General features: G+C 37.1%; 2 protein-coding genes across 2 annotated transcripts in view; both read left to right on the top strand.

The window, feature by feature from the left end:
* The window catches only part of LOC140229688 (sushi domain-containing protein 2-like), a 43,387-nt gene extending 30,868 nt beyond the window's left edge, over positions 1–12,519 (top strand). Inside the window, exons 19-21 of the mRNA XM_072309930.1 lie at positions 6,420–6,529; positions 9,335–9,514; positions 11,430–12,519. Of these exons, the coding sequence (XP_072166031.1) occupies positions 6,420–6,529; positions 9,335–9,514; positions 11,430–11,822 (683 nt within the window). The 3' untranslated portion in view covers positions 11,823–12,519. The remainder of the gene's footprint in view (positions 1–6,419; positions 6,530–9,334; positions 9,515–11,429) is intronic.
* Positions 12,520–17,429: 4,910 nt separating this feature from the next.
* LOC140229687 (sushi domain-containing protein 2-like) overlaps positions 17,430–26,600 on the top strand; it is a 30,526-nt gene continuing 21,355 nt past the window's right edge. Inside the window, exons 1-6 of the mRNA XM_072309929.1 lie at positions 17,430–17,502; positions 21,289–21,413; positions 22,978–23,067; positions 23,915–24,051; positions 24,562–24,658; positions 25,857–25,994. Coding sequence (XP_072166030.1) covers positions 17,430–17,502; positions 21,289–21,413; positions 22,978–23,067; positions 23,915–24,051; positions 24,562–24,658; positions 25,857–25,994 — 660 coding nt within the window. The remainder of the gene's footprint in view (positions 17,503–21,288; positions 21,414–22,977; positions 23,068–23,914; positions 24,052–24,561; positions 24,659–25,856; positions 25,995–26,600) is intronic.

Raw genomic sequence — 26,600 nt, 5'->3', positions numbered from 1 at the left:
GTTCTGGGAAGGCAGTCTGGTAATAAGAAATTCCGTTACAAAGAGATGCATACAATTCCAATAAACTAATGGACATTACGTAGGCCTTGTTTTAAATGGTAGCGTGATGATAATCTAGTAGCGGGACAAAATATAGAATTGACATTACTATTGCCTTACAAATATTTAGAGTACAAGTGCAATTACAAGTAATAGGAAATGTTTTTTTGTACACCTTATTCTTTTCAACACAGGGACATTTTTACACATATCATCATCATCACATACATTTATCATGCCATCACTAGACATTAGTGTATGTATCATATTGTTCAGAGCTTATTACCATATTACTGTCTATTCCATTTCTGTTTGGCTATGATATATAAAGATATGGAACATGTCGGGAAACCTCCATCACAGTTGACAATATGCTTTTTGAAATGGAACATCCTTGTCTTTTTAAATCTTATTACATCAATAATTCTGTTCTCAATGCTTTGATGTGGCTTTTGACGATGATTGTGCTTGGTCTATGCTTTGATCGTAAAGAAACGTGCCCTCTTATGATTTACGGGTATGTGAATGGTATGTCTTATGTCATAATCTTTAACCTTAATATGCAGTCTTTTTTATATATTTGTTGTTTGAGAAGAAAAAAAGAACAAGATTTATTGTCTAAGAAACAATATTAACGATCCGAACTACGATTGGCATTGGATACTGTATTGAAATAATGGAATAGGAATATCAACGGAAGTTGATTGCTTGAAATGCTTTATCAAATCTACACTTTGTTTCTTGGTAATCTATTTCACTCTATTCTCATCTCATATGCATATAATGTTATTTTGTGTTCTATTGAAAGAGAACTAAAATCTATATTGAATTGGTAGAAGATACATCTTCTCACCCTTATACTGACGCAGGGTTTCAGCCTGTCACTTGGAGCATTCATTGCTTTTGCATATCAAGAAGCGAATTTTACGTTAAGGAGTATGAAGAGTCCGTTCAGCGAAATGGTTATTGCCCACGTCTGGTTGACGTGTTTCATTGTGTTCTAGTAGCTCGGAAAATTTGAACAGCGAGTTGCTAAAGAGACTAAAGTTTTGTGTTGATATTCAATTACACGTATTAGTAGAGTGCCTCATCAACTTGCTTTTAGAAACTTGGAACTAGGTTATGTACAATGAACCATATTGCTCTAGTGCCATCTTTCAATAAAGGTCCTTTTAATTCAGTGCGTGTCATTTGACCTAAGGACAATGACCTGCCGAAAAAAAACAAAACAAACAAATTTGGAAGTTCTCACCATTGTAAGCGTAAAGTAGCGGAGTGCCTGATCAACCTAGTTTTTGAAACTACTTGACTAGCAGGAGGGCAAGGATGTACAACGAAAGATTTCTATATGGGTCCAGTGACATAAAAATGTTTTTAGCTCAGTATGTTTGAAGTGCTTTATTATAGAAAGATAGGAGATAATATGCACGATAGAGTATATTATGATACACTAAGAATGGTTGTCATGTTTTCATTCCTTACACTGTAAATAAATCATACATAGTTCATTTGAACCATGACTATCTTAAAGTTTGAATACCAAAGACTTTTTATACTCACTATACAATGTGTTTTCAAGTTTGTCTGATAATTTGTTGCTTACTGACATATGGACTATGAATAGGAAGACGTCCATATCACCATGATAACAATTATGATAGTTGAATCTATTCTATTTCTATAAGAACCAATTGTGTTAATAGTCAACTCACCCATGGGCATTAGTTAGGCAAACATAATTTCAAATTTTTGAGTATGGAGTCTAAACGATTAGTAATAGGTTGATCTGCCACTGCCAAATTTATCATTGTAATATAGAAGAAGTAATTTGTTGATTATCTTGCCATTTTTAGCAAGGAGCCATTTTTAGCAATGAGTAATATACATTCGGAAGTGAATAATGGCACATATTTCATTTTGAAGATGTTTATGATAGGAAAGGTGAATACTTCACTGTACAGACAAGTTTGTGAGATTTATAGGTAAATGCCTGGATTGTAAATAATAAATGATTACACTTGTTTACAAAACGCTGAATGATGTTACATGACTTTCTTATTGTCTCCGAAACACCTTAATCACGAAGACATCTCATGGAAATAGAACCTACACACTTGCGTGCATTCTCCTGTAATTAAATCCATGTATGTCCATTCATCGTGATGTTTTCTTAATACATCATTACTCTCATATTGTTGAGAATACAGAATTAAAAAAGAACATTGCAATCACTAGCTTTCAATTATAGACATTCTTAAATACATAAAGGGAGACAATTTTGATTGGGAAGAAATCTTTGTCCATTTTTGTTTTTTTCCGCATTTTCCAAGAATTCTTGATTGGAGACACAACAAAGCCATAAGATTCTCTTTGTTATGAATTGTTCAATAGAATTTTCTTCAAAATGAAACATCAGAAAGCAAACCTAATAATTGTCATAGACATTTACAGTGGACTCCCCTTATAACCTCGGGACCGGCAGTTTTCTTTCGTTATATTGAAATTTCCTTATACTCGAACAAATGAACAATAAATATAGGTAGAACAGATAATGCTGCAGCCTGAATTTCAACTTCGGTGTAACCGTAATTTCGTTATAACAGTGTTGGTTATAACGGAGTGCACTGTATTTTAAGTTTACTTATTTTTTTTTTTTCTTTAGTTACAGCAGACGAGTCCTCTTCGGGTAAATAGCACACTCTTACTTACACATTTCGTTAACAACAGGCATTCGTCTTTACCATGCACAACTCTCCATGCCTATCACAGAGCTAACGGTTATTTATGTGTCCTTCATGCGATATCATAGTATACCACCAGAATACTCTAGATATTACATATCAACGCTATGTCATGATGAGTAACTATATAGCAGTGTTCATGCGCAAGACATTATTGAGGTATCTTTCGGGCATTGCGATTACGTTATCGCAGCATCAAGTTTAACCCAGTCATCATCATCTGCAACTTATTTGTATTCAGCGTCAATGACCATTTGAGTGAGGTGGTGGTTCCGTGAGATTTATAGGGTCTTCATTATAGACATCCTCATAGCAGGGCTCGACACTAATTACTTCTTTGAATGGTGGCCCGTTTGGGCCACCAAGATCTAAATTAAATCTAAAATTTTGGAGGCCCGAAAGAGGTCTGCAGTGGCTCGAAATAAAGACAATCCCATTAGGATCTTAGTTGCCCGGTCGGGCCATCAAAAGACAAATTTGTTGGCCCGACACTAGTTTTTGGTGGCCCCGGGCCACCGGGCCACCGGGCCACCGGTGTCGAGCTTTTCTTATAGGTAGCAACACTCATTACTTGCTAATAAAGATGATTATTCCAACTTTGATAAGAAAATATTGTGATAGAAATAAAAACACACTGAAATCTACCGCCTTTGATAATTAATCTTCCCAGGGAGACCTTGCAACTCTTAACACTTCTCTACTTCTGCTGTTGTTGGAGCCTCTGTCATAATTGAATAGGTAACTCTCATCTAAGTGATTTTGGGTGCAAAACATTCCTTGCATGAATGTTTACTACTGGCGAGATTCGAACTAACCCTAACTGCATGTGATGGCCTGAAATGAAGATTATTGGTTACGGGAACCCGATGTTTCATCCATTAAAGGGAAGATATTGATTTGGTTGAAATGGGGATTCAGGTTTTACCTTTTTGCGAGATAATTGCAAACCACTTATATGGAATATCCAAGAGCATACAATTCTTGGAGGGGTTCAAAGTTTCTGTGATGAAAATTGGTTTTGAAATGGCCGAGATATCCACAAACAAAGTAAAACAAGTGGTTCCAAATAAAACGTCGAACCCACCCTTTCTTCGGATATCTGTTTTTGGATATCTAAGCCATTTCAAACCGATTTTTTTTTTTCAAATCAAGCTAAGTTTTAATTCCTCTTGAATTTGTATGCTCTTGCATAATTCACAAACAGTTTCTCATTATCTCACAAAAAATTGAAACCTGAAACCCCATCTCAGCTAAAACTATACATCCCTTTGATAAACCTTTCAGGGAGTGGCATATCTCGGAGAGTTACAAGACTTGCATTCTCCATGCCACCATGCTCAATGCAATCTGTAACATTCACCTAGTAGCTCGGATCTAAGCGGATGATGACACAATTACCCATCAGTTTGATTTTCACTCATAACGATATTGTCACTTATAACACATCCGACATGCTATCCCTGTCATAACCGATGAAATCTGAAGACAGTATTTTCCCGGGAAATAAAATGACTTGCAAAAGGGATTTAATACTAACAAATTTCATATTGCAAGTTTGTCTTCAAATTCAAAGAATTATGCGGACAATATTAGATAATTACTTCTGTGTGTAGTTGTCAACGGAACACCGGCACTAATTTTGGTCCAGTAACACTTGTGCTAATACGTTTAGTCTACTAATGATTGGTATAACGTGAACCACTGGTTTAGTTGTCATGGTTGAAATAGTAAAACTTAACCGCACTTATACAGTCCTGCCGTTATACAAAAATGTGACATGCGGAAATGGTGTAATTTTTGCCACAACATTTACAGGAAAAATCATATCATCATGATTATGATATCGTGTAACCTGTCACAGAATGACTGAGACGCTACTCATTGACAGAGAGCAATGAGTAATGTGTGGGCAATTAAGCCTGCCTGTTGTAAATGTATACAGTCGGTGTGATGTTGTGCATTTCATATTTGATTTCATTTTTGCTGCATTAGCCACGTCAGCATTGCATAGTATGTATGAATGAGTTAAATTATTTATATTTTTGTGAATCATTTATATCAGTTTATCTTAATACGTTACACAATGTTACAATCGAGCAGCACGTTTTAAACACAGCCTCTTTATGACAAGGATATTACTCTAGTATCAAATCTAAATAAACACACACTCTTTTGGGCATTTCCAGTGTGATTTTTGTTCCATAACAGTCCTATAATTGTGATTTAATTCTGATAAAGAAAAACTAAAGGTATGCTATTGTACTAGAAGATGAAAACATGATTATTTACGAACCAAAGAAATATCAAACATAGGAGAGCAAAACAGTTGGCGCCACACTTTCGTTGAACTACTCAATACACCGCTGTTATACAGTTTGTCAGAAAAGTTGCAGGACTGGTGTCATAAAAGATTTATTTCAAACCCAAACTTCAAACTGAGAATTTTCACCTTGCAGCCTCTCTGCAGCCATCAGATTTTTTTTTCTACATAATTTTGTACACATATCCTTCGTTTCAGGTCGTTCAGCAATCAGAGCACAGAGCAACGAAAAAACTTGAAGTTTCGAGTAGGGTTGGAGAAATCTGAAGCGTTGAGATTGCTGCAGCAAGTGTACGGAGATGAGACGATGTCGCCACACATTTTTGAGTGTGCAACAGGTTTAAAGAAGGATGAGAGGACGTGGAAGATGACCCCAGGAGCGGAAGGCCCTCAATGACCAGGACTGAGGTCAACGTTGAGCGCGTTAGATGGTGCATGGTGATCGTCGGCTGACTCTTCTGATGATGGCAAATGAGCTGGGCATGAAACTTGCATGCGTCAATTCTTCTGGTCATTACTCAGGAGTTTTGACACCATCTTTGCGCAGATTTTCCACATGTCCAGATCTTCAGTGAGAATCTTCCAGACACTGTCCCGAGTCATACCAAGCTTATTTGCCACCATTCAAACAGTCAGCCGACGACCCCCATGCACTATCTGCCTGACGCGCTCAATGTTGACCTCAACCTGGTCATTGAGGGGTCATTTGGGGTCATCTTCCACAACCTCTCATCCTTCATAAACTTTTTGCACCACTCAAAAACGTGTGTGTGATATCGTCTCATCTCCGTACACTTGCTGCAGCAATCTCAGCGCTTCTGACGGAGTTTTTCCCCAACCGTACCAGAAACTTCAAGTTTGTTCGTTGCGCTGTGCTCATTGCTGAACGACCTGAAACAGAGGATGTGTTTATAAAATTATGTAGAACAAAATCTGATGGCTGCAGAGAGCTAAGATCACAGTTACATACTCACGATAGATTAATTTGAAGGTGAAACCTCTGAATTTGAAGTTTGGGTTTGAAATAAATCTTTTATGACACCAGTCCTGGAAATTTTCTGACAAACCTCGTATATGCCTCCAATGTTATCTCTAGATTGCCTCATATAGAATCAATTTTTTTGGCAATTAAGTGCCAGAGTTTGGGGAGGGGGGGGGGGGGGAAGCTCTCTTAAACGGTTTGCTTTTTTCTTTGTTGTTTTTACCAACATAGTTTTTAAGTCAGCAGTTACAAAGAAACGTAGACTCCAGACGCTCTGCTGCAAGTAGGGTGGAAAGGCTGACAATTAGATTTGAAAATTGTCTTTTAATCTTGACAGCTGGAGGAGGTGTCAACGTGGTCGGATTGGCCGTGGGTCTTACAGTCGGCTTCATGGTCGTCATCGCCGCCGTCATCGTGATCATTTTGTTCATGAAGAACAAGAACAAGGTAAGCCCAGTTATGCGAAGTCAAGGGTATGGCAATATCACAAATGGAATGGATTGATAGTTTTCGATTAGCTTTTCAAAAATATAGATTATAATACTACTGCTATGTAGGCCTAAGTACTTATGTACAAAAAAACCCCATACATTTTATTCAATATGATTAAATACGTGATATGGCATAACGTGAAATATAATAAGCTGTGATAAACTGACGAATAGTCTCCAATAAAAATCAAGCTTTTTGATTGGTACGGACAGTTTTGAAAGACAACATCGTATTCTCTTTCTGATTGATGGCATAATTATAGAAAGGGAAAAGAGAGGACGTGTTATAAGTTGATCTTGAAACACACATGAATCAAGATAACTTTCAATACAAAGACTGCTTGAATAACCATCAAAAAACGGCACCGAAACATTTTAGTACGCTCTTGGAATGCGGTACGTTACAGGAAAAGTCTGTCACTACGTCATAAAAAAATAGATATTCGTTTACGCTAAAAGTGTATTCTATTCAATGTCTGGTACACCGTCATGTGAGGCTTTCCCAGGGAGTTCTCCGGACGTCCTCCGGAGATAGGGTAACATTCAAAAGACAATAATCAAAATATGGGGTGATGATACATGCATTGTCTTGACAGGGGTTGCTCGAAAACATTCTCCGGGTACTTTACTGTATGAAGTAAATTCACTCGAGTAGCCCCTGGCCAGTTTGTTTCTGATACGGGGGAAATGTGTATCAGCAACGCGTATCACATCATCGACGCTGCAGTAGCATATATGTGTATACTGTGCATATACTGTGTGCTAGTAGTACCGGCATGTATCAGCTGCGTGTACGTAGACGCTCGAATAACTGGTTTTTTTTTTTCAGAATATGTTTACGTGTGAATACTTGTTTCTCGTTTCTTAAACAGTTTGTTAAAGATATCATTCGTAAATAAACAAAGTTAAAATCCTAATATTAGCGACATTGTTTGCAAGCAGAACTCGACGATGGATAACGCTCGACTCATATCAGTCAATGCGCGTGTTAGTCCCATCGAGACTTCCGACCAAGGTGACGTTTTCGGGCTTCACCCGGTAAGGTTTTACCCCGAGAGCGTCTTAACCGTGTTAACAGACAACACACCCGGATGCCCGTCGTCGGCTACCCAGAGTGTTCCCTAGACGGTCTAGGGTAAATTTTACCCCGAGGTCCTCCCAAGGCGACGCGGAGGCCCGACCTCTGTGATGCGCTTTAACAGACACGGGGTAAAATTGTTCTGCGGGTGTCCGTCGGAGGCTACCCCGAGTTTTGTGGTCTGTTAAGACGAGGTCCTGCCCTGAAAAGTTGCCAAAATTGCTTAAGATATACAAGCTTCATGGATTTTTTCCTAATACTCTTTCTTTCCTCAGACATTACAGAAAAAAATATCGCGCACTGGAAAAATACATAAGAACAAAAAAAAAAAAAAATTAAGGGCAGCTGAATGCTTCAAAGGAGTGAAAAACTATATAAACTATATTCAGTTAAAAAATCTTCACTTTTTTTTTGACCGGTAACAGGTAAATCTCACACGTAAATACATGTGGATCTATTCCTCTCTCAAGTAGTTTAGTGATCACCAATCAGACATTGATTCGTTCTCATTGGCATGCATTCATATCATCGGTTTTCATTACGTTAATGCTTTACAACTTTTCGTGTTCACACCTATGAATCAATAAGCATTTAGAAAACTAAAAGAATAGAGGACATCCGGCAGTTCAAGTCACTCTGTAATGATGAATCCCCATAAATCCACCAAAAATTGGTTGCATTATTTGGCTCCGAAATAACGAGTCTCAGTATCTCAGTACAACAGAAATACCTCGAAATAATAGATTCATTTGGTGAAATTGTCATTGACAAGTTTCCATTTTGCTTATGAAAAAATGAAAACTTTGTGGGTGTCTCTTTTCTTGCTATAATTAGGCAAGGTTTGATGTTATTCAAGGAGAAGCGAATTGTTTTGAATATCCTCTTTTTATGCTACCTGAGAAAGTCGAAACGTGGTTTTGAATGTGTGACAAGCCGACTGCTGTAATAGTGTTGAAACCAGTTCTAGCTTAACGTCTTCTACGGTTACCTCACATTTAGAGTAGCCTGAACCCTAAACTCACTAAAATGCTCAGTCATTTTGATTACCATAACAAGATGATACTCCATTGTCAATGCCAGCAGATGATGGTCCATTTTCTTTTCATAACACTTTAATTACACAAGAACGACAAGAACGTTGATGTGGTATTTTGTCGTCGAAAAGGTTTATCTCTTAAAGGTGCATGTCCAATTATGCCGGCTTCTCCTGCGTGGATGTTCTCCTTAAACTTTGATGCCGAGCGCATCCGCTTGGAAATTGTGCTCATTTCGCCTGCTGTCTGTGTGTTATATTATCGTCTGTTCTTCTCCCACTGCACTGACTATCTGTTCTCCCTCTCCTTCCTATTATTGTTTCTTGACAATGTCTTGGCAGCCAGTCATGCTATTTGAGTGTTCTCTCTATATATAATATACATAGCATTTTCGTCACGCTCTGAGATGATGACTGCAGATGAAGGGGAGTTTAACGTTTCTTTAAACCAAGCCTCCTCTTGCTTCTAAGCAGCCCCTCAACTTCTCAAATTCCGCATCTGTGTATGTGTGCGCCCCTAGCTCCCTCATTTATAATGCATGTGTGTCTGCACACCCTTCTATCTCCCTGCAAGCTGTCTCTTTCACTTCACTCCTAACCCCTGCTCTCCGCTGATCCCAAGTCGATGTTTTCCGCGCTTCCCACCACAGAGCACTTCTAGCAAGTCTAGTAAATCCAAATCTCGACCCAAGACTACCGATGCCAGGGACTTGGAGCTCGCCGAGCCGCTGAATAAGAAACCCGGGACTGACGCGTCGGGAAAATCCTCCACGTATAAGTCAAACGAAGACCCGTCGGCCCAAATCTACAAACCCACTCCGTTGGCCCAGGTAGATACACACAGGCGACTGATCCTGATGCCCTCTTTAACAATACAGTTCCCTCCGAAATAAGGATAATCCTTAATAGGAATAATAGTAGTAATATTAATGATAATGATGATTATGGATTCTTAACAATGAAAACAATGTTAACGCATTTATCTAGTAAAGCTGTTACGAGGCGCATTGAGAACTAAAAGGGGATAGAAAGGAACATACAGTATAATTAATATGCTACAAACAATTTAAAAACTTTAATCAGCCATGTACAATACAGTACAGCTGCTCAATACAACAATACAACTAGTTTAAATATATGTGAAGGTTTAACTAATGAAACTCGCTATGACGTACTAAAGCTTTATAACTCTATGGTATGATTGTAATGACCTATGACAATTAACTTCAAAGGAAAGATAAAGAAGCAGTCGTTAAATCATAGAAAGTGCTTGATTGTACTCTAGTTCTCTTTAGGAATTTTAAATGACTGCCAATCTTATTCTCTGAAGTACAGAATTATACAAGGAAAATGCTATTAATCATTGTGCAGTTGTGCGTCCAATGATCTCTCCTGTTGATATGATATGTACGCAGACTGTCTCTTTTAGTCCCGTTATGGGCAAGACGCAAATAATACCAAATATTTTCAACGATGATAACATTGAAGAGAACAAGAACTGATAAAACAACAGAAGGATCGGTGGGAAAGATCAAAATTAAATGGATAGTCAAATTGTAATACATGACGTGTGTCTTGCTGTACACTGCATAAATAATGAGGAACGTAGGTAAATTTTGACAAACATTCATCTCAGTTTGTGGTATTACTGTTATCTGTATGTTTATAGGGAAAATATGTATATTTTAAAACTTTACAAAGTATCATCCATCCGATTCTCCCCAAATCATGTTCAGCGGCAAACCTCCTCTGCCAACATACACTTTAAAGTTGTTTATCCTGCATCAACATTATTGTTTTCAAATGTCAAACTACCGAGCGCTTGGCAAGTAATACAGCTGTGTGAACTACAGGATTGTCATCTATGCTGCAAGCTCGCCACATTACCAGCAAAAACCATACTGGTCACTCTCTAGATGTATTGTATAAAAGCATTTCAGCATAACGAATTCATCATGTCTAACTCATCAAACATGGCATTACCATTTTGTGGAAAACGTCTTAGTGTAGAATAAATCATGTACACCGTCTCGGCGCATTGCTATATCCCTTTCAATATGTTCACCGTTACGAGCAAAATGAGAAAATAAAAAGTACATGAATTATCTTGATATTGTTACTCTCATACAATATCCTCTCACGGAATTATAATGCATGTTTGTCCAGACCTCTCTCCGCATGCTGTACATGTTTTTGACGTCTTCCTATGAGCGCGCAGTTTTTAAATGCACATAGCTCGTGGCGCATTACTCTGAGTTGGCTTTGTTACGTCATTCCCCTGGCACTACATTTTCTTTATCTCTTCTATTGCGTATGAGTGTCCTTTGTCTGCCTTCTTCTCTTCGTTGTCTTAAATTCAGCCGTAATGTTGCCTGGCTTCATATTGCTATCGCTTATCCATTGCTGTTACCGGTCAATGAGTATCAGAACCTGTTGTGTATATCAAAGAGTTTGATTCCAAAACGAGTTAAGCGCCATTTTCAAACATTTTAAAGTAATTCTATCATTAAATTCCAGTGATATGTCACTAATTGTTACAAAATAAGGAATATTATTTTCTATGATGAGAAATACCTCATTATTTATTTCTTATTATTGCAATTTTGGGCATCACAAATTCTCAAATATCTTAAATTGGCAAGAATAGAATGAACTCGTTTTGGGATCAAACGCTTCATTATATCAATTTGTTTTGATTTAGCATATCTAAATGATACTTGTTTATCTCTATCTCACTCTATACAGGCTAGTGGGAAGAAAACATCCACCACCAAGAAGCCAAGTACCAAGCCCCCGGAACCAGTGAAGAAAGACCCTGCACCCGCCGCTGCCACGCCGAAGTCTGAGCCGACACCCAAGGAACCAGCGGTGAACCCGACTGTCACCACTGTGGACGAGAAGGTACCACTAGCGCAGCAGGCGACGGTGGAGAAGTCCGCGCCGCCACCAAGCGCCGCCAAGCCGAGGACGCCCGAGACCCTTCCGCGGAGCATCGCGTCTTCGGACGACGCCAGCCGAAGCACCAGTTACTCGAGCGCACCGCCTTCGAAGACACCCCCTCGGGACGATGTTGACATTGTTAAAGGAACCGGTTATCTCACTAATACCAACATTTCGGGATCAGGTGGCTGGATATGAAAGTTGACAGTCACACCCATTTCATAGTGATCTACTTTCAAACAAGATGCCGTGCGAACACTTATCAATATCGATTTGTCGCGGTCATAGCAATACTGTCCAGTTAATCTAATCTTAAAGGGAAAATCATCACCATATTCTGCGTTAAGGCATGCATATGAATGGCAAATTTGAAATACTATTGACCGTTTTAAGAGTTTGCCGTATAAAGTCGAGAGTTGTCGTGTCTTTTCAGATTGCTGACAACAATCATATAGTTAGAATGTAAATGGGAACAAAACTTAGCAAAAGTAGTTAAGCTATGTGTCCATTTCAATGTAATTGCTAAGTATGCTACACAACTCAATACTTGCAAGATATTATACGCGCAGGTATTTCCCTAATGAAAACGAGCACAAAATAATCCAAACTTGAACAAGAAAGCGGAAAGCAAGTTTGAAATGTCAGCAATGAAATCTTTGTTCTTTACATTTTCTGGTAGCCAGAACCAGCCTGACATGTAGTTGCCTTACCTTGTAAAGAATACTAGTCACTAGTTGTAATTATATTTTGTTTTTGTAAATCAAGCACATGTAGTTGAAGACTTAATAGTGTACGTACGTTTATGCCGTGTACAGAACAAAATAAACTGCCTATGAAATAAATTTGCCTTGTTATATCTAAAAATGATCACACATTTGAATACATGCATCTATCAAAACAAACTTGTTCAGATACCTTTGACTTTGATATTGAGTTGACATGCAAATTGAACACGGGCATTTTATTTCACGTATTCCTGATATGTATATGTCTTGCAAAACAAGAAAGAAAAAAAGAAATTCAGACATTTTTTTTTTTCTAAAGTACATCTGGCAGGCGTATTTGATGAAGTTGCATTTTGAATACAAATTCTTATCTTATCGTCTGATACCAAATGCGTTTCATTATAATGCTAGTTTATAGTCATTTATTTTAATGTAAAACGTATGATTGACATGTTATGTGTACGCGATAGTGTCCATCTTTATGATTTTGAATTGTGAACCCCAATTTCAAAATGAGAAGTGGTGTGAAAGTTGTTCAAATATATAATAACTTTAAGACATGGAAATAATACAGATGCTGAAAATGATCGTTTGTATATTTGTCTTATGCTATTTAAGGCATCGCTATGTGGATTAAATAAATACAGCGTAATGTTTACGCCATCGTGTAGTGTCAAAGCTCTCAGCTTAAATAAGGTACACCGCTAGTTTGTGAGGATGCCCTGCATCTTTGAGTCTTCTATTCTAGAAGATACTGAATCAATATGATAATAGAATACCATTATGAATATAGCAGTTGTTATATCCAAAAGAATTTGTGAAAGAAAAGAAGTGTAATTCTAACTTGATATAATTCAATTTAATTGAAGTGTAATTGGTACTCAAACCAAATTCCATACATATTGATTGATGTTTCCATCAGGAAAGGAAGTTAAAATATTACAAATATAATTATTTGCACACTGTTGTTATCGTGACGAGTTTCATGAGAGCAAAGACTTTCATTTTTTGAAAGGGATAAAGAGTTTGTACTTGTTATTGCTGCTTTTGTATATATTATCTCGTTTGCTTTCTTTCTCTTCTTTCTTTCTACTCGAAAAAGAAAAACAAAACATGTGAGCATTGTTTGTTAACACTGTGGAGAGAAGACGAGAAGAGTCAAAGAATCTACCAGATCACTGACAGAAATATATTATTGTCTATTGCACAGCTCTCTCTGCGATGTAACGATATATTATATTGTTATCCAATAAATCCCCGTGTGCGTTTATCGACGCACTTGTCGAAAACGGTCACTACCATTCATTTACACGATCAACTTGCCCCACGTCGGATCATAAGGAAATAATACTTTTCGTCTCCGACCTTGTGTTGATTCGATTCAGAAAACAGATGTTGGGGTATTAACGCTGTGTAATAATTCTGCACGACGATAAATCATTGAAGGAACTGAATGATTACAAAGTGTGTGAAAATCAAAGTGCTAAAAGAATTGATTAACATTTGTGATATTTGAACATAATTATCTTTTATATTCACCTAGCGTTTTTGTTAACAGCTGTTTTGTCGCTGGAAGTCTGTACGAAGATGATGGAATGTGTTCATCTCGCAGTTTTTTCGATAATAAACCAAATATAGAAAGTACATCAGTCTGAATTTGTGAGTTGATGGACTGAATATAGTGTGTTAGAAGTAAGAATGTCGAGGTATAAAATATTGATTAGACTGTTAGAACTGAAGAACAGAAACGAAAGCTCGCATGACGTATGTAAATTCCCCATCATTGATTAATCACCACTAACTAAAAGATGCAATTTCAATTCAAACAAGTAGTTTTGTAACTGACTCAGATTTCAAAATATAATCAGGCCGATAATTGGTCTTTTCTTCCTTCTCCCAATACGTTTATAACTAAAAACAGAATTTTTATCTAGATTTATCTGGATATTTCTCTGTTTTTGTTTTTGTTTTTGTTCTTTTTCTTGTTTTCTTCTTTAGAGTTAGGTTTTGGTCGTCTAGGGTCACGTAAACGATAGCACGTGTAATAAACAATGACATAATCCTTGGGGCATTTCATGAAGAGTTTTGTCATTTTTTTTTTTTTGGGGGGGGGGAACTGTCATAAGCTACATAAATCCTTGCATGTAATTGGCTAGGAGCAAACTTGTCAGGCAAATTTCTCTCTCTCTCTCTCTCTCTCTCTCTCTCTCTTGTTCTCTTTTGAAAATGAGGCAGCACCTGCTACCATATCATTCTCCCATGCAAGCCATGATAGCGGTGATAACGGTGATTGTGATTGTGTAGGTGGTTGGAGTAGATGGGTGTGTCTATGCAGTGTGTGGTTGTGTGCCAAGACATCAACCATAAGGAAAGTCGAAGAAAACATAATCGTATTTCATAATTACAAGCATTCCATCAAAAATAGAATGTAGGTAAAAAAACAATGATAGGTACAGAGGAAAAAAATGAAAACATTTCTACGTGAAAAAAAAAGAAGAAAACTCCCACTACTGACATAAACTTATCTGCTAAAATCGCAGAATTGCACAGAAAGAAATCCCACCCTACTCAACACTGATAGTATATTTTGAAGATGTTATTAGATTATCATTATAAAATCATTAAATAATGTATATTGTTATCATTTTCCTTGTTTGTGAAATATTTGAAATTGATATATGCAAATGTACCAGCTTTTTATATATTGATTTATAAAGATAATATGCACCTCTGCTATCTGTGCAAGAAAACTACAACCAACCACAAACATTCGAAGCTGTCACTACAACCATATCAAGAGTTATAAGTCATATTTAGTCCTGAGTTGGATTACACCGTTACTCCTGCTACCTTTAATGATTCCACAATTCCACAAATTACAACAGTGTTAAAGTCTGCTCATCTATTAAAGCCTTTTAACATGATATCTACCAAAAGTATACAACTAGGCCCTACTACTACGATACTAAAATTCTGCTCTAACTTTTACCCGTTTAGTCACCAGTATATTGGTGACGATGTCGATCAAAATAACAGTCATGTGATGATATTTCGTGATCATAATGACTATACCGGTAGCATTGTTAAGATAACATTAATACAATATAATATAGATAACACAAATTCCGACACAGATTTACAATACGCATCACTCCGACCACCCAATACACAAAACGAACTGATAAGTATCAAATTTTAGCCAGGAAGTTTGACCCCTATGCACATTGATATTGTTTGAAGAATGCTCATTACCCCCTAAAACGCATCTGCACCGTACAGCCAAAGAACCACAATTTCCTGGATATGGATAATTCACTGAAAAAAAAAAAAAAAAAAACCCTGTGGCGATGATGTTGGCTTTCCATAACGATCGCAGGGTACGACCCGCTCGAAGTGTTTACCATTATCATGCAAATGAGGACGACGCGGCCATATCAAAGTTAATCATTTACCAGAAAAGTACACACATTGCCAAGCTATTCGGGGCACAATAAATTCCTTGGGTATGACGAAGCTGTTTACCCTTTTCGTAAGGTGTTTCATTCTTTTCACCATAATCACAATACATGTTAGTTTCCTTCAACGGACATCTAATAAAAACAATCCATCCCCGGAAAGTAGCGCTGAAAGCAGATGTAAAGTAATGATGTGCTGTTCAGCAAGTCTGGAAATTTCCGTATTTCACTCAGACCTCTGTTTGAGTTATTCACACTTCATAAGGACAGGAATCGTTCCCACTTAAAGTAGTCTCATCAACACTTAAAGGGATGGTACAGTATTGGTGGAGATGAGAATTGGGCTTTTAACTTTTTGCGAGATACCAAGAAAACATTTAAGATATAGTACAGAGCATACCATTTTAAGAGGAATTCAAAGTTTATTTGATGAAAATCGGGTTTGGAATGACTGAAACATCCAAAAACGAAATAAAACAAAACGATCGTTATAAAGTGTGGGTCCCACACTTTATTAGAATCACTCTTTTTTGGAGATCTCAGCCATGTCAAAACCAATTTTCATCAAATAAACGTTGAATTCCTCATAGAATTACATGCTCTTTCATATTTCATAAGTGGTTTCTCATTATCTCACCAAAAAATGTTAGAAACCTGAAATTAGGTCTCAACCAAAACTATACGATCCCTTTAATTCTCAAGTACTCCATTCAGTAATGGTGAAGTAAAGGAAACGTCAATACAACATTATAAACAATAGAACGAAATTCTCATACTGGTAGAGGAATGAATTTATGCAGAAAACAAACTGTGTGTGACGAAAATAACAATGCTAACCTCCCTGAGGAGGTTAAGCATTCTTTTTCATGCTTTAGATAAAACTAGAATGCATGATTCACCGAAGAAAATAAAACAAAAGAAAACCCAGGCGAATTATAACAACAATCTTTAGAGATTGATTTTATGATTTTTTCAAAAGCGTGAGGCTAAGTTTGGAATGCGATGACACACTTGCTAAATGTCGGTATCATTTAGTCATAGGGGTTAACTCCTCAATGATAATTATGACTCTCCTCGAATTGTTGACAATATTGGTCACGTGATGTCTGTACATCACTGCCTAATTTGCATATTTACATATGATTTCAAGGAATAATGGAAGTACATCAGTTTAATGAAGTTAAACAATGCCCATGGATTACTAAGGAAATACATTGATCAGAAAATTCATCAAAAACTTATTGTGACCTTAATTTACTCAATGAAAAACGCTTGCCATTTTTAGTTCTGGAGCATATTCCCCTCGGTATAAATGGTATTGTCCACACAGAGATGCCTGGTACTGATTTTGACGGCATCTATTAATGTTTAACTAGACATTTGCATTACCGTTAGATATGTGAGTGTGTTTGCATATTTCTGCGATGGGGGTTAGAGTTTACAACTAGCTGTAAGGAGTAAAGGGAACGTGCATATCTTACGTGTAATAATGGGCGAACACGGCCCCAGTGTGTGAGGATAATATAATATCTTAGGCGGGAACAAGACCGACGGCAACCGCCTCGGAAACGCACTGCGATTCCGCTTGGATTATTTTGCCTTTCATGTGCAATATCGCGAAAAACATGGCGACTAGGATAGCGATATTGTTATGCATGCTTTTGGCATTGGTGACGGTGGAAGCGGTGAATCAGGAAAGTAAGTATCTTTGATTTTTCTTCTGAAATTGTTGGTTCTTTTCGATGATTTGATTTGATGATGTCATCGAAGATAACATAATACGGATTGTGCCCCACGCATTGTGCGCGGAACAAATATGGCGCCTTTTGATAACAATGTAGAAGGCAGGTTGGTGATAATCGTTTCGGATCATTGATTCTCATTCAAAATATATTTCAAAGTCATACCGATGATAGATAGTCATTGGTTGTGATCATTTTCTTTAAAGAAATAATGAATTTTAATTTCATGCAAAGGTCTAAAGTAGAACGTTGGAAATGGATGACTTCAAAAGAATATATTTCTATGTTTCTGAATTATTACAGACAGAAACAAATATGGCTCTGTTAAGCATGCATACAAACTTTAAGTAAATGTCATTGTGGTAAACATCAATGTAAGTTTATAGCCTTCATTTGACAATAGCCATTACAAACCTTTCCGAAAGCAATACACCTTCAGGACATTGGTAGTGGTGGTTTATTGTTAGGCTTTGGTTGAAGAAGAAGAATAAAAGCACCGCACCCTTTTTCCTTTATCGTGATGGCTGTTTTAATGTTTAATCCTTTGAGCTTAGTGTAATATAAATCACATATTCCTTGGCAATATTCTCATATCCAGTATGATACTCTGTTTCAAAATTTGTTCCATTTAAATTTGTTACTTGCTTCGCTGTATTGCATGCTTTTGTATTTATTTTCATAGGGCTACTTGCCTATGCGTCAGCGGTGTATGCTACTCATACTCTACGGTTGTTAGTCTTATAAAGTGATCATATGCATATGAATTTTTGTACACATCCACACAAACACAGACATACGTAAATGCTAACCAGCGTAATCACTTTGAGGCAATTAAGACAAAAAAAAAAACAAAAACTATTGTTAAGAGTGTTAGAAGAAAAAAAAAACTTCCGCATTTTGAATAATGTGTTAACATTTAAGTAGATGAAAATATCCATGCTATTTGTAACGCTTTGATTCAAAGTCAAGATGGCGCCTCTGTCTTGTGGGGGGGGGGGGGTATGATTTGATTTGATTTGAATTGATTATCTATCCACTGCTCTGCCAGGATAGCCCAGTTCAATTCAATTCAATTTAAAGGATTCAATTCAAATTCAATTCAACAGCAGTTGGTTTCCTTATAGGTCCAGGGATAAAATGATAAACGCATATAAGAAAATATCTAAATGGGTTTAAAAAATAAAAAGAAATGCAAAGCATATAAAGGGGTAGAATAAACAAGCATTTTATACCAAGAAATAGCACTTATCGTAAGAGTTGATTTGATTTATTTCTTAAAGGGTGTGTATAGTTCTGGTTGAGGTGAGGATTTAGCTTCTTCTTTTTTTGCGAGATATTCAGAAACCACTCTGATGAGATGTCAAAGAGCATGCAAGAGGGGCATCAAAAGTTTATTTGATGAAAATCGGTTTTGAAATGGCTGAGATATCCAAAAACAAAATGAAAAAAAAAAGAGATCTTAATAAAAGGCGTGGCCTGTCGCCTTTTATGATTATCTCTTTTTGGGGATATCTCAGCCATTTGAAAACCAATTTTCATCAAATAAACGTTGAATCCTTCTTAAAATTACATGTTCTTTCATATCTAATAAGAGGTTTCTCATTATCTCACTTAGGAATGTTCAAAACATGAATCCCCACCTCAACCAATACTGTATAGTCCCATCCTTTGATATTATTCATTTCCACAATTCTACAAAGGTCACACAAATATAAGACTATAAGTAACTTGTACATAGGGGTAAATAATTTAACAAAAAGGTAATTTCATCATTGAGAGTAAAGGTTTTTTTTCTGAAGTTGACATTCTTCTTTAAAAGTTTGATTGTAATTTTCTTTCATATGTTTGTATGTAATCACGTCGGCCAGTGTGTATGTCATTCTAATTTCGCCGTCATTTTATTGGTAAATGAAGAAATTCCAACATTTCGATCAACAATGAAATCCCTGTAAATGTATCCTAACTTTATAAGAGTTCAAACTTGCTTTATATATTCAGACATTTGTATTCCTCGAGACATGCGTTCACTTTATGCATCATTGTGAATGATAAATATATCCATATCAACGACATCAAAAATCAAAAGAAGAATCAGGAGATATAGTGGGGAAAGAAATATGACATATGAGGAATGTTTGTTGTCATGTGTCGAAAGTTAAAGGGATGGTACAGTATTGGTGGAGATGAGAATTAATTAATTGATTAAATAATTAATTAATTAATTAATTAATTAATTAATTAATTAATTTTGCGAGATACCAAGAAAACACTTATTAAATAGTACAGAGCATACAATTTTAAGAGGAATTCAAAGTTTATTAACTTGATGAAAATCTGGTTTGGAATGACTGAAACATCCAAACACAAAGTAAAACAAAGCGATCATAATAAAGTGTGGGTCCCACACTTATTAGAATCGCTCTGTATTATATATCTCAGCCATTTCAAAACCAATTTTCATCAAATAAAAGTTGTATTCATCATGAAATTACATGCTCTCTCATATTTCATAAGAGGTTTCTCATTATCTCACCAAAAAATGTAAGAATCCTGAAATTAGGTCTCAACCAAAACTATACGATCCCTTTAATGTTAACACAATATTCTATAATATTTATTACTGAAAACATTCAAAGTATGGGTAAGATCCATGTAAACTATAGGTGGGGGGGGGGGCTGGAATGGGAATTGCAAAAAGTTGCTGCTCGGTTAACAAAATGGACTCGTTTTACATTGGACCGGACTGTCAAAATCGGGCGTGGTGCCACAGGGATTTTTGCCACCGACTGGTGTAGTGTATCTCATAAGGGATGGAAATGGGGTCATAATTATGCTATCATCTCTACAGCTACTCTGCATATTCATTACATCACATGAGTGTGACTGGTAACTCTGCCGCTTCAAAAAAAAAAAAAAAAAAAAGCCTACACATCCAATGATTTCCTGACCTAGTCATTTTGTGCTTGACCTAGCTGAAAATATCATTTCTTATTCTACGCTGAGAAGTAGATGATAATTGCTATTGATGATATTTAAATATTGTTTTTGAATGAAATTAATCATACTTACAGAGACATATCAAAATATTGTGTAGTAATGACAACTACGACATAAACTACCATAATGATCACATTTTTTAAAAGTAAAATTGATCCAGGTCATTCGCGATCGTACCTCCCCCTCCTTCTTTGAGTAAGTCTTTAAGAATAGTTTTCTGGTCGTTTTGTCAAGAGGAAAGGGATGTCAGCTCATCAAGCACCATTGTACCTAAGTTTATTGTGATATTTCAAATTTGACATTTCAAATTTATTCAAGTTTATTGTGACAGTTCTCTGCAAACTGGAGCATGTTATGGAAGAGACAATGCAAAAAAAAAAGAAAACACCTGTGTTTTGTAATATATATATATGTTTGTAATATATATATATATATATATATATATAAGATATAAATTGAAATTCAGACAGGATTACTCCAATTTCCTCGGTCACTGATTATGTTCCTTACCATGCTGCTAGCACTTTAGCACAATACACCACTATCATTATCGTCATCTCCTAATTGACGATTTTGATTTGTCTTTTGATCGCTTTATCTATTACTTAATAACTATTAATGTTCTTATCATTATTATCCGTAACGATTAATTTGTATTATTATTATTGTTATCATTGGGCCTACTATTGTTATTATTATTATCATTATCATTATTAATATCATTACTTATGTCATTATTCTTTAGATTTCTACCCGTTTGGTGAGGGTAATCGTGATGACTACATCCAGCGAGGTAATGACGTCTCCTCCCCAGCCCTCGAACTTAGGTGGGGAATGCCATTCTACAACGTCAAGTATTGGAGACTATTCGTGAGTATTAATAATTGGAAGTTTTCCAAGCCACTTCAATGGCTAGATGTTTTTTATTCTATTCAATTAATTTGTTTAAACATATCTATTGTTAACTTGGAAAGCTGAAAAGACAAGAAAGAGATGGAATTTGATTACTAGCTATTACTGAAAGTATTGCCCATATCCTGAGTGTGGTAATTTCATTCTAAACTTGAAAGACCTTTTAAGTTTGCATGCAACAGTCACAATTACAAGGTGTAGAATAACCCCTACAGTAACACGACATCACAGGTAAGTGCTCCTGCGATAGTTGCCCCGGTCCTATTTTCTCCAAGGACTTAGGGTTAAGGCTGTGATAGCGTTTTAGGTTTAGTTTGATGCAAGGATTACGATTAGGGTTAGGGTTATGTTTGTCTGTTTGGGGGTTGAATTTATGTTTGGGTTAACGTGCGGATATTAGATTTCATGGGAGCAATTGTTGCGGGAGCAAATGTCATGGAACCTTGTCCTACACCCAACATACGCTGATATGCTGAACCTGCAGCGCCATGTTCGAAAGGGTGGATGAATTACGCACTGTAAAGTAAGTTCGATGATATAATTATATTCGTCGCGTAGTCCAATGCGTGCCCGTTATGTTATCTGTAGGTCGGGTGGACTCTAGACTGAGCCTGCAGCGCGCGGTGGAATTTTTCTTTAATGATTAAGATTAGAATCACAGCCTTTATTTTTCTGATATCGAAGAAAATGATGTGAAAGAGAAAATGTCATATATGTTTTATGAAATATCCAAAAACATCTCTTCTTTCTATTTTATTTGTTTAGCTTCTAATAAAGTTATTAGAAAACTCATCAATTAATGAATTCATTAGATAATTTATGAGTCATTCATTCATTCATCTTACATTTATCTATTGAGATGAAGTTTACAAAGTTCTAGTTGCAGAACCTCGACATTTCGTATTATAATCGACTAGACTATAATCAATTAGAAACGACCCACCTTTCCTTGTTCCGATAGAAGAATTCATCACCATAATACAGATCTCCCACGGTCAATCTTTTGCTATTGTTTGTATAGTTAAAAATGTCCAAAAAAAAAGGAGATTGAAAGATTGTTTCAGTGCAAGGGGGAATGAATGTTGTCAGGTCTACAACAATTACTATTAATTCGTCATTATACAACTATGCACTGGACAGAGCGCATCGTGAGAATTGGATGCGCGAGTTAAAGTTTGGAACTGTTTAAATCCACGAGCGCAGCAAGAAGGTTTTCGACTGTTTCCAAAATTAAACGAGAGCATCCAATTCTCACTGGCCCACAAAATAGGCCTTTGCATCATTTGTTTATAAAATGGGCCCGGAAATTTATGAAATTCAATCTTTTTCCCGCAATGCGTCTAGTACACTTGCAATACTATAACATGAGCCATGTGCTCGCATTTTACCGGACACATGGCTCAGTGTGGATCAGTAAAAATCAATACATGATCATTGAACAATAAAAATCAAGAAGAATGTTGTTTGTTTGACGCTTTGACATTCGTTTCTGCTTCGTCCTTTCATTCTATTTATTGACCAGGTAAATGACAACGGCGTAATATCGTTCAACAACCCGTACACGAAGTACACAGGACCACAGCCTGTATTTCCTATCCCAGAAGATGTGGAGGTAACGGCAACATGCGATACAGTTCTTTGAGTGTTAGAAATACTTTGTGTACTATGGCGTGTGCTTTGATAATAGAGTACCATAGTGTGATGTCTTTAATAACATTTTATCGCCATGGAAACTGATTCTAAACCAATCTCGTCTGGCCGGTAAGAGAACACTATTGTTGTTCCCCATGCTCGCCCCTGTTTCTAAACCAAGCTATTTACAAAAGATTGTGACATCATCACTTCGTTACACATTAGGTATTTGTAAATGTGTGCTAATCTGTTTCGTCGATGTGTGTGTGTGTGTGTGTGTGTGTGTATGTGTCCTTTAACTGAACTCGGCGTCAAAACTGCTAAAAAAGTAAAGGAAATTGTAAGTAAATATGAGATATTTTCAATCAGCACTACAAAAGTATTCCGGTCACGTTAGGTTTCACTTTGCTTTATCTAATAATGGACTTGCTGAAAAATATTTGGAAATGACGCTCAGCCAGTCTGACCAGTAATGAATCTCTTAATATAACTATTCGCTGAGCCGTCCTGACAAGCTTATATAATTCACCCATTAAAAAAGGTAAACATGGTTCCATTGATGAAATCTTTGAAGGCTTCCGTGGTGGTAGAACGTTGGGTGGTAGAAGGCTTCACGGTGCACCACGTATTCTTTCTAGGGTATGTGTGTGGCCCTGAAAAGGGCCTACCCAGTCCCGACGTTTCGGTAAGCATGTTCTCGCCGTTCTCAAGGGAATGACCAATTGAGGTGAAAATCCGGCTTAAGTACCCTCAGAAAGGATCAAAGGGACTTGGGTTCCTGGAGGGAAAGTCTATGATGGTTGCATTGATGTCTCCTCATTTTCCAGGATCCGAACAATCCGCTTGAACGGATCCTTATCGCGCCATACTGGGCCAACGTGGATATGACTGAGAGAGGTTACGTCTATTATCGGCAGACGACGGAAGAACATCTCCTCGAGCGGGCGGCGGGAGAAATTCACAAGTATGTATCTCTTTCAAGAACATCCAAAGAAAAAAAGGCGGCAAAATCGAAGTCAAATTGGATATGCATGCATTATATGGGTGAATAAGACTTTATCAAGATGAAATCAAGTGTTACCGAGTGTTTAGAATACTACGGTTAAAACCGTATGTGGACAAAATGCAGAAAATGGGTTTAGTAAACTGGGGTTGTAAACATAGACAGCGTACCAAAATCAAGCGACGAATATCTGAAATGGGAACAAGACCCACGTGCACTAATTTGTCATGGGCAATTTAGGTAATGATTATTACTGTAACTACTACTACCACTACTACTACTACTACTACTAATGATGATGATAATGATAATAATAATTAAAGTAAAAATAACAATAATTGTATTAATGATGCCAATAACAATGATAACAATAATATATAATGACAATAAAACAAGAAGTTATAAAAATTATACGCTTACTTTCATCAAGGACAGCCTCTTCTCGTACTCTTTTTATTCTTAATTGTCTAGGGGATTCGTCGAGTTCCGAGATTTCATGCCAAAAGTACTTGTCATTGCCACGTGGTTGGAGGTGGGATTCTTCGGTGACACTGGCGGGAGAGACCCGGTAAGTTTTTCTAGCCTTTCCCCTTTGGTGTGACGTGGAGATGTGCCACAACGGCCAGCAGCATTAACGAAGATGATAAAACAATTTTGGTGGTAGCGCAAGTCGGTCGCTAGAAATGCTTACCAGTTCTGGTTTCGAAAATCCTGCATGCTCGTGATTGTATGGACAAGCAAAGTGAACATGTTAAAGGGTTATGTTTTATTAATCGTAGTAACACTGAAGGCGATAATGAAGAATAGAGATACGAAACTTTCATCGAATATGATATCACGCTTACAAAATAGTAATGACAAACGGCATTTTGTCACCTATAGTAGCCTCTGTAGTGTACACCTCTTCTTTCCAAAAGACCTCACCTGTAAATTCTGGCCAGTAGGTCCCATCTGGATTTTTGTTTGTTCATTCCGGTCGAGAGAAGCTTTCTGGGCCAAGCTTGTTGGCAAAACTTCTTTTGCATCAGCCGTGTTTCTAACTGCCATAATCAAACCCGGGATCTCCTGTGTAAGCCTCTGAGTGCTTTAATAATGTGATGATGATGATGATGATGATGATGATAATGATGATGATGATGATGATAATAATAATAATAATAATAATAATAATAATAATGATGATGATGATAATAATAATTGCATTCATATGGCGCTTTATACTGGTGTTTCTGAGCTCTCTGGTGTTATTCATACAAAAAGACTGAAAAACACAATAACATTAGCACAATACAAAACCAAAATGACAGTCACAAAAGAAGAAGAAAAAAATTGCATGTGATACAGTGATACAATAATTATCAACTGACTGTGTGCGCCTGATTAAACAGATGAGTTTTGAGAAGGATTTTCAATGATTGAATAGATGAGGCATTCTGAATATAAAGAGGGAGTTTATTCCAAAGGGTGGGGGCAATGGAAGAGAAAGCTTGGTTACCATAACGAGTTTTTGTAAGTGGGCCATGAAGTAATTGGAGAGAGGAAGATGAACGGAGGGGTCTGGCAGAAGAGGAGGAGCGAAGAGAGACTAGGTTTTGAAGATACGTGGGTGCAAGATTACGTGTGATTTTGACCCCAAACCCCAAAGCGTTGTACAAGGCACTGTCCAAAGTCCCCGGAACAGAAAGGGTTAAAAGTCGAGAGCCTTGTTTTCTATACGACAGTTACCTCCACAAGTCGAACGTCACTTTCGTTTTTACTGCTAACAGAAAAACAGTTTCCAGTGCGTCATAGCAACCGACGAATTCGAGACTTTCGTCATTTTCATCTACGACCTGTTGGAGTGGACCACTGGTACTGAGAGTAACGGACAGGCGGACACAGGCGTTGGAGGAACTCCTGCTCAGGTAAGGGGCAGACCGAAGAGAAAATTACCAGCGCACAGAGTCCGGCACACTTGTGAAGCCCTTTGCTGATTGTTTCTAAATATTCTGGACAAATAACCCTGCATTGACTATCTCAAGTTAAAATCAGTCAATGGTCCTGCAGAAATGGCCCATTAAGTGACTAGTTTGCACAGAGTCGATTATTGGAGCATAGAAGCCTCTGGGTTAGCATGGTTAGTAATCCTGGACCCCACTACCCCAGTCTTTGCTGGAAGTAACACAGCGTCCCACAGTGTCATCACATATAACGTCCACTCTGTGAATACACTGTGTACACACCGTGGGGCACTGTTTCACACTATCAAAATGTTCAAAGTTTTGATAAGGCATTTCACACTGTACTCTTTCATTCATAGAGACATTGGTTGTCCTTGAATTCCAATCCCAAACATTATTAAAGTTTATCACTAGATAAATGAAAAGACTACGATCAGACAGTCCGTCAGACGGCAACTGGTGAACGTTTCATCCAATCAGACCAAACATAAGAAATTAAAGGAAATGTACAGACTGATATTTTCACAGAGTGGTGATGTAGTTCGCAGCCGCACGCGTAACTCATTTGAG

The sequence above is a fragment of the Diadema setosum genome, chromosome 6, assembly GCF_964275005.1.
Source record: "Diadema setosum chromosome 6, eeDiaSeto1, whole genome shotgun sequence".
Lineage (NCBI taxonomy): Eukaryota > Metazoa > Echinodermata > Echinoidea > Diadematoida > Diadematidae > Diadema > Diadema setosum.
Note: the sequence above shows the minus strand (reverse complement) of the source record. Positions and strands in the feature narration are given on the sequence as shown.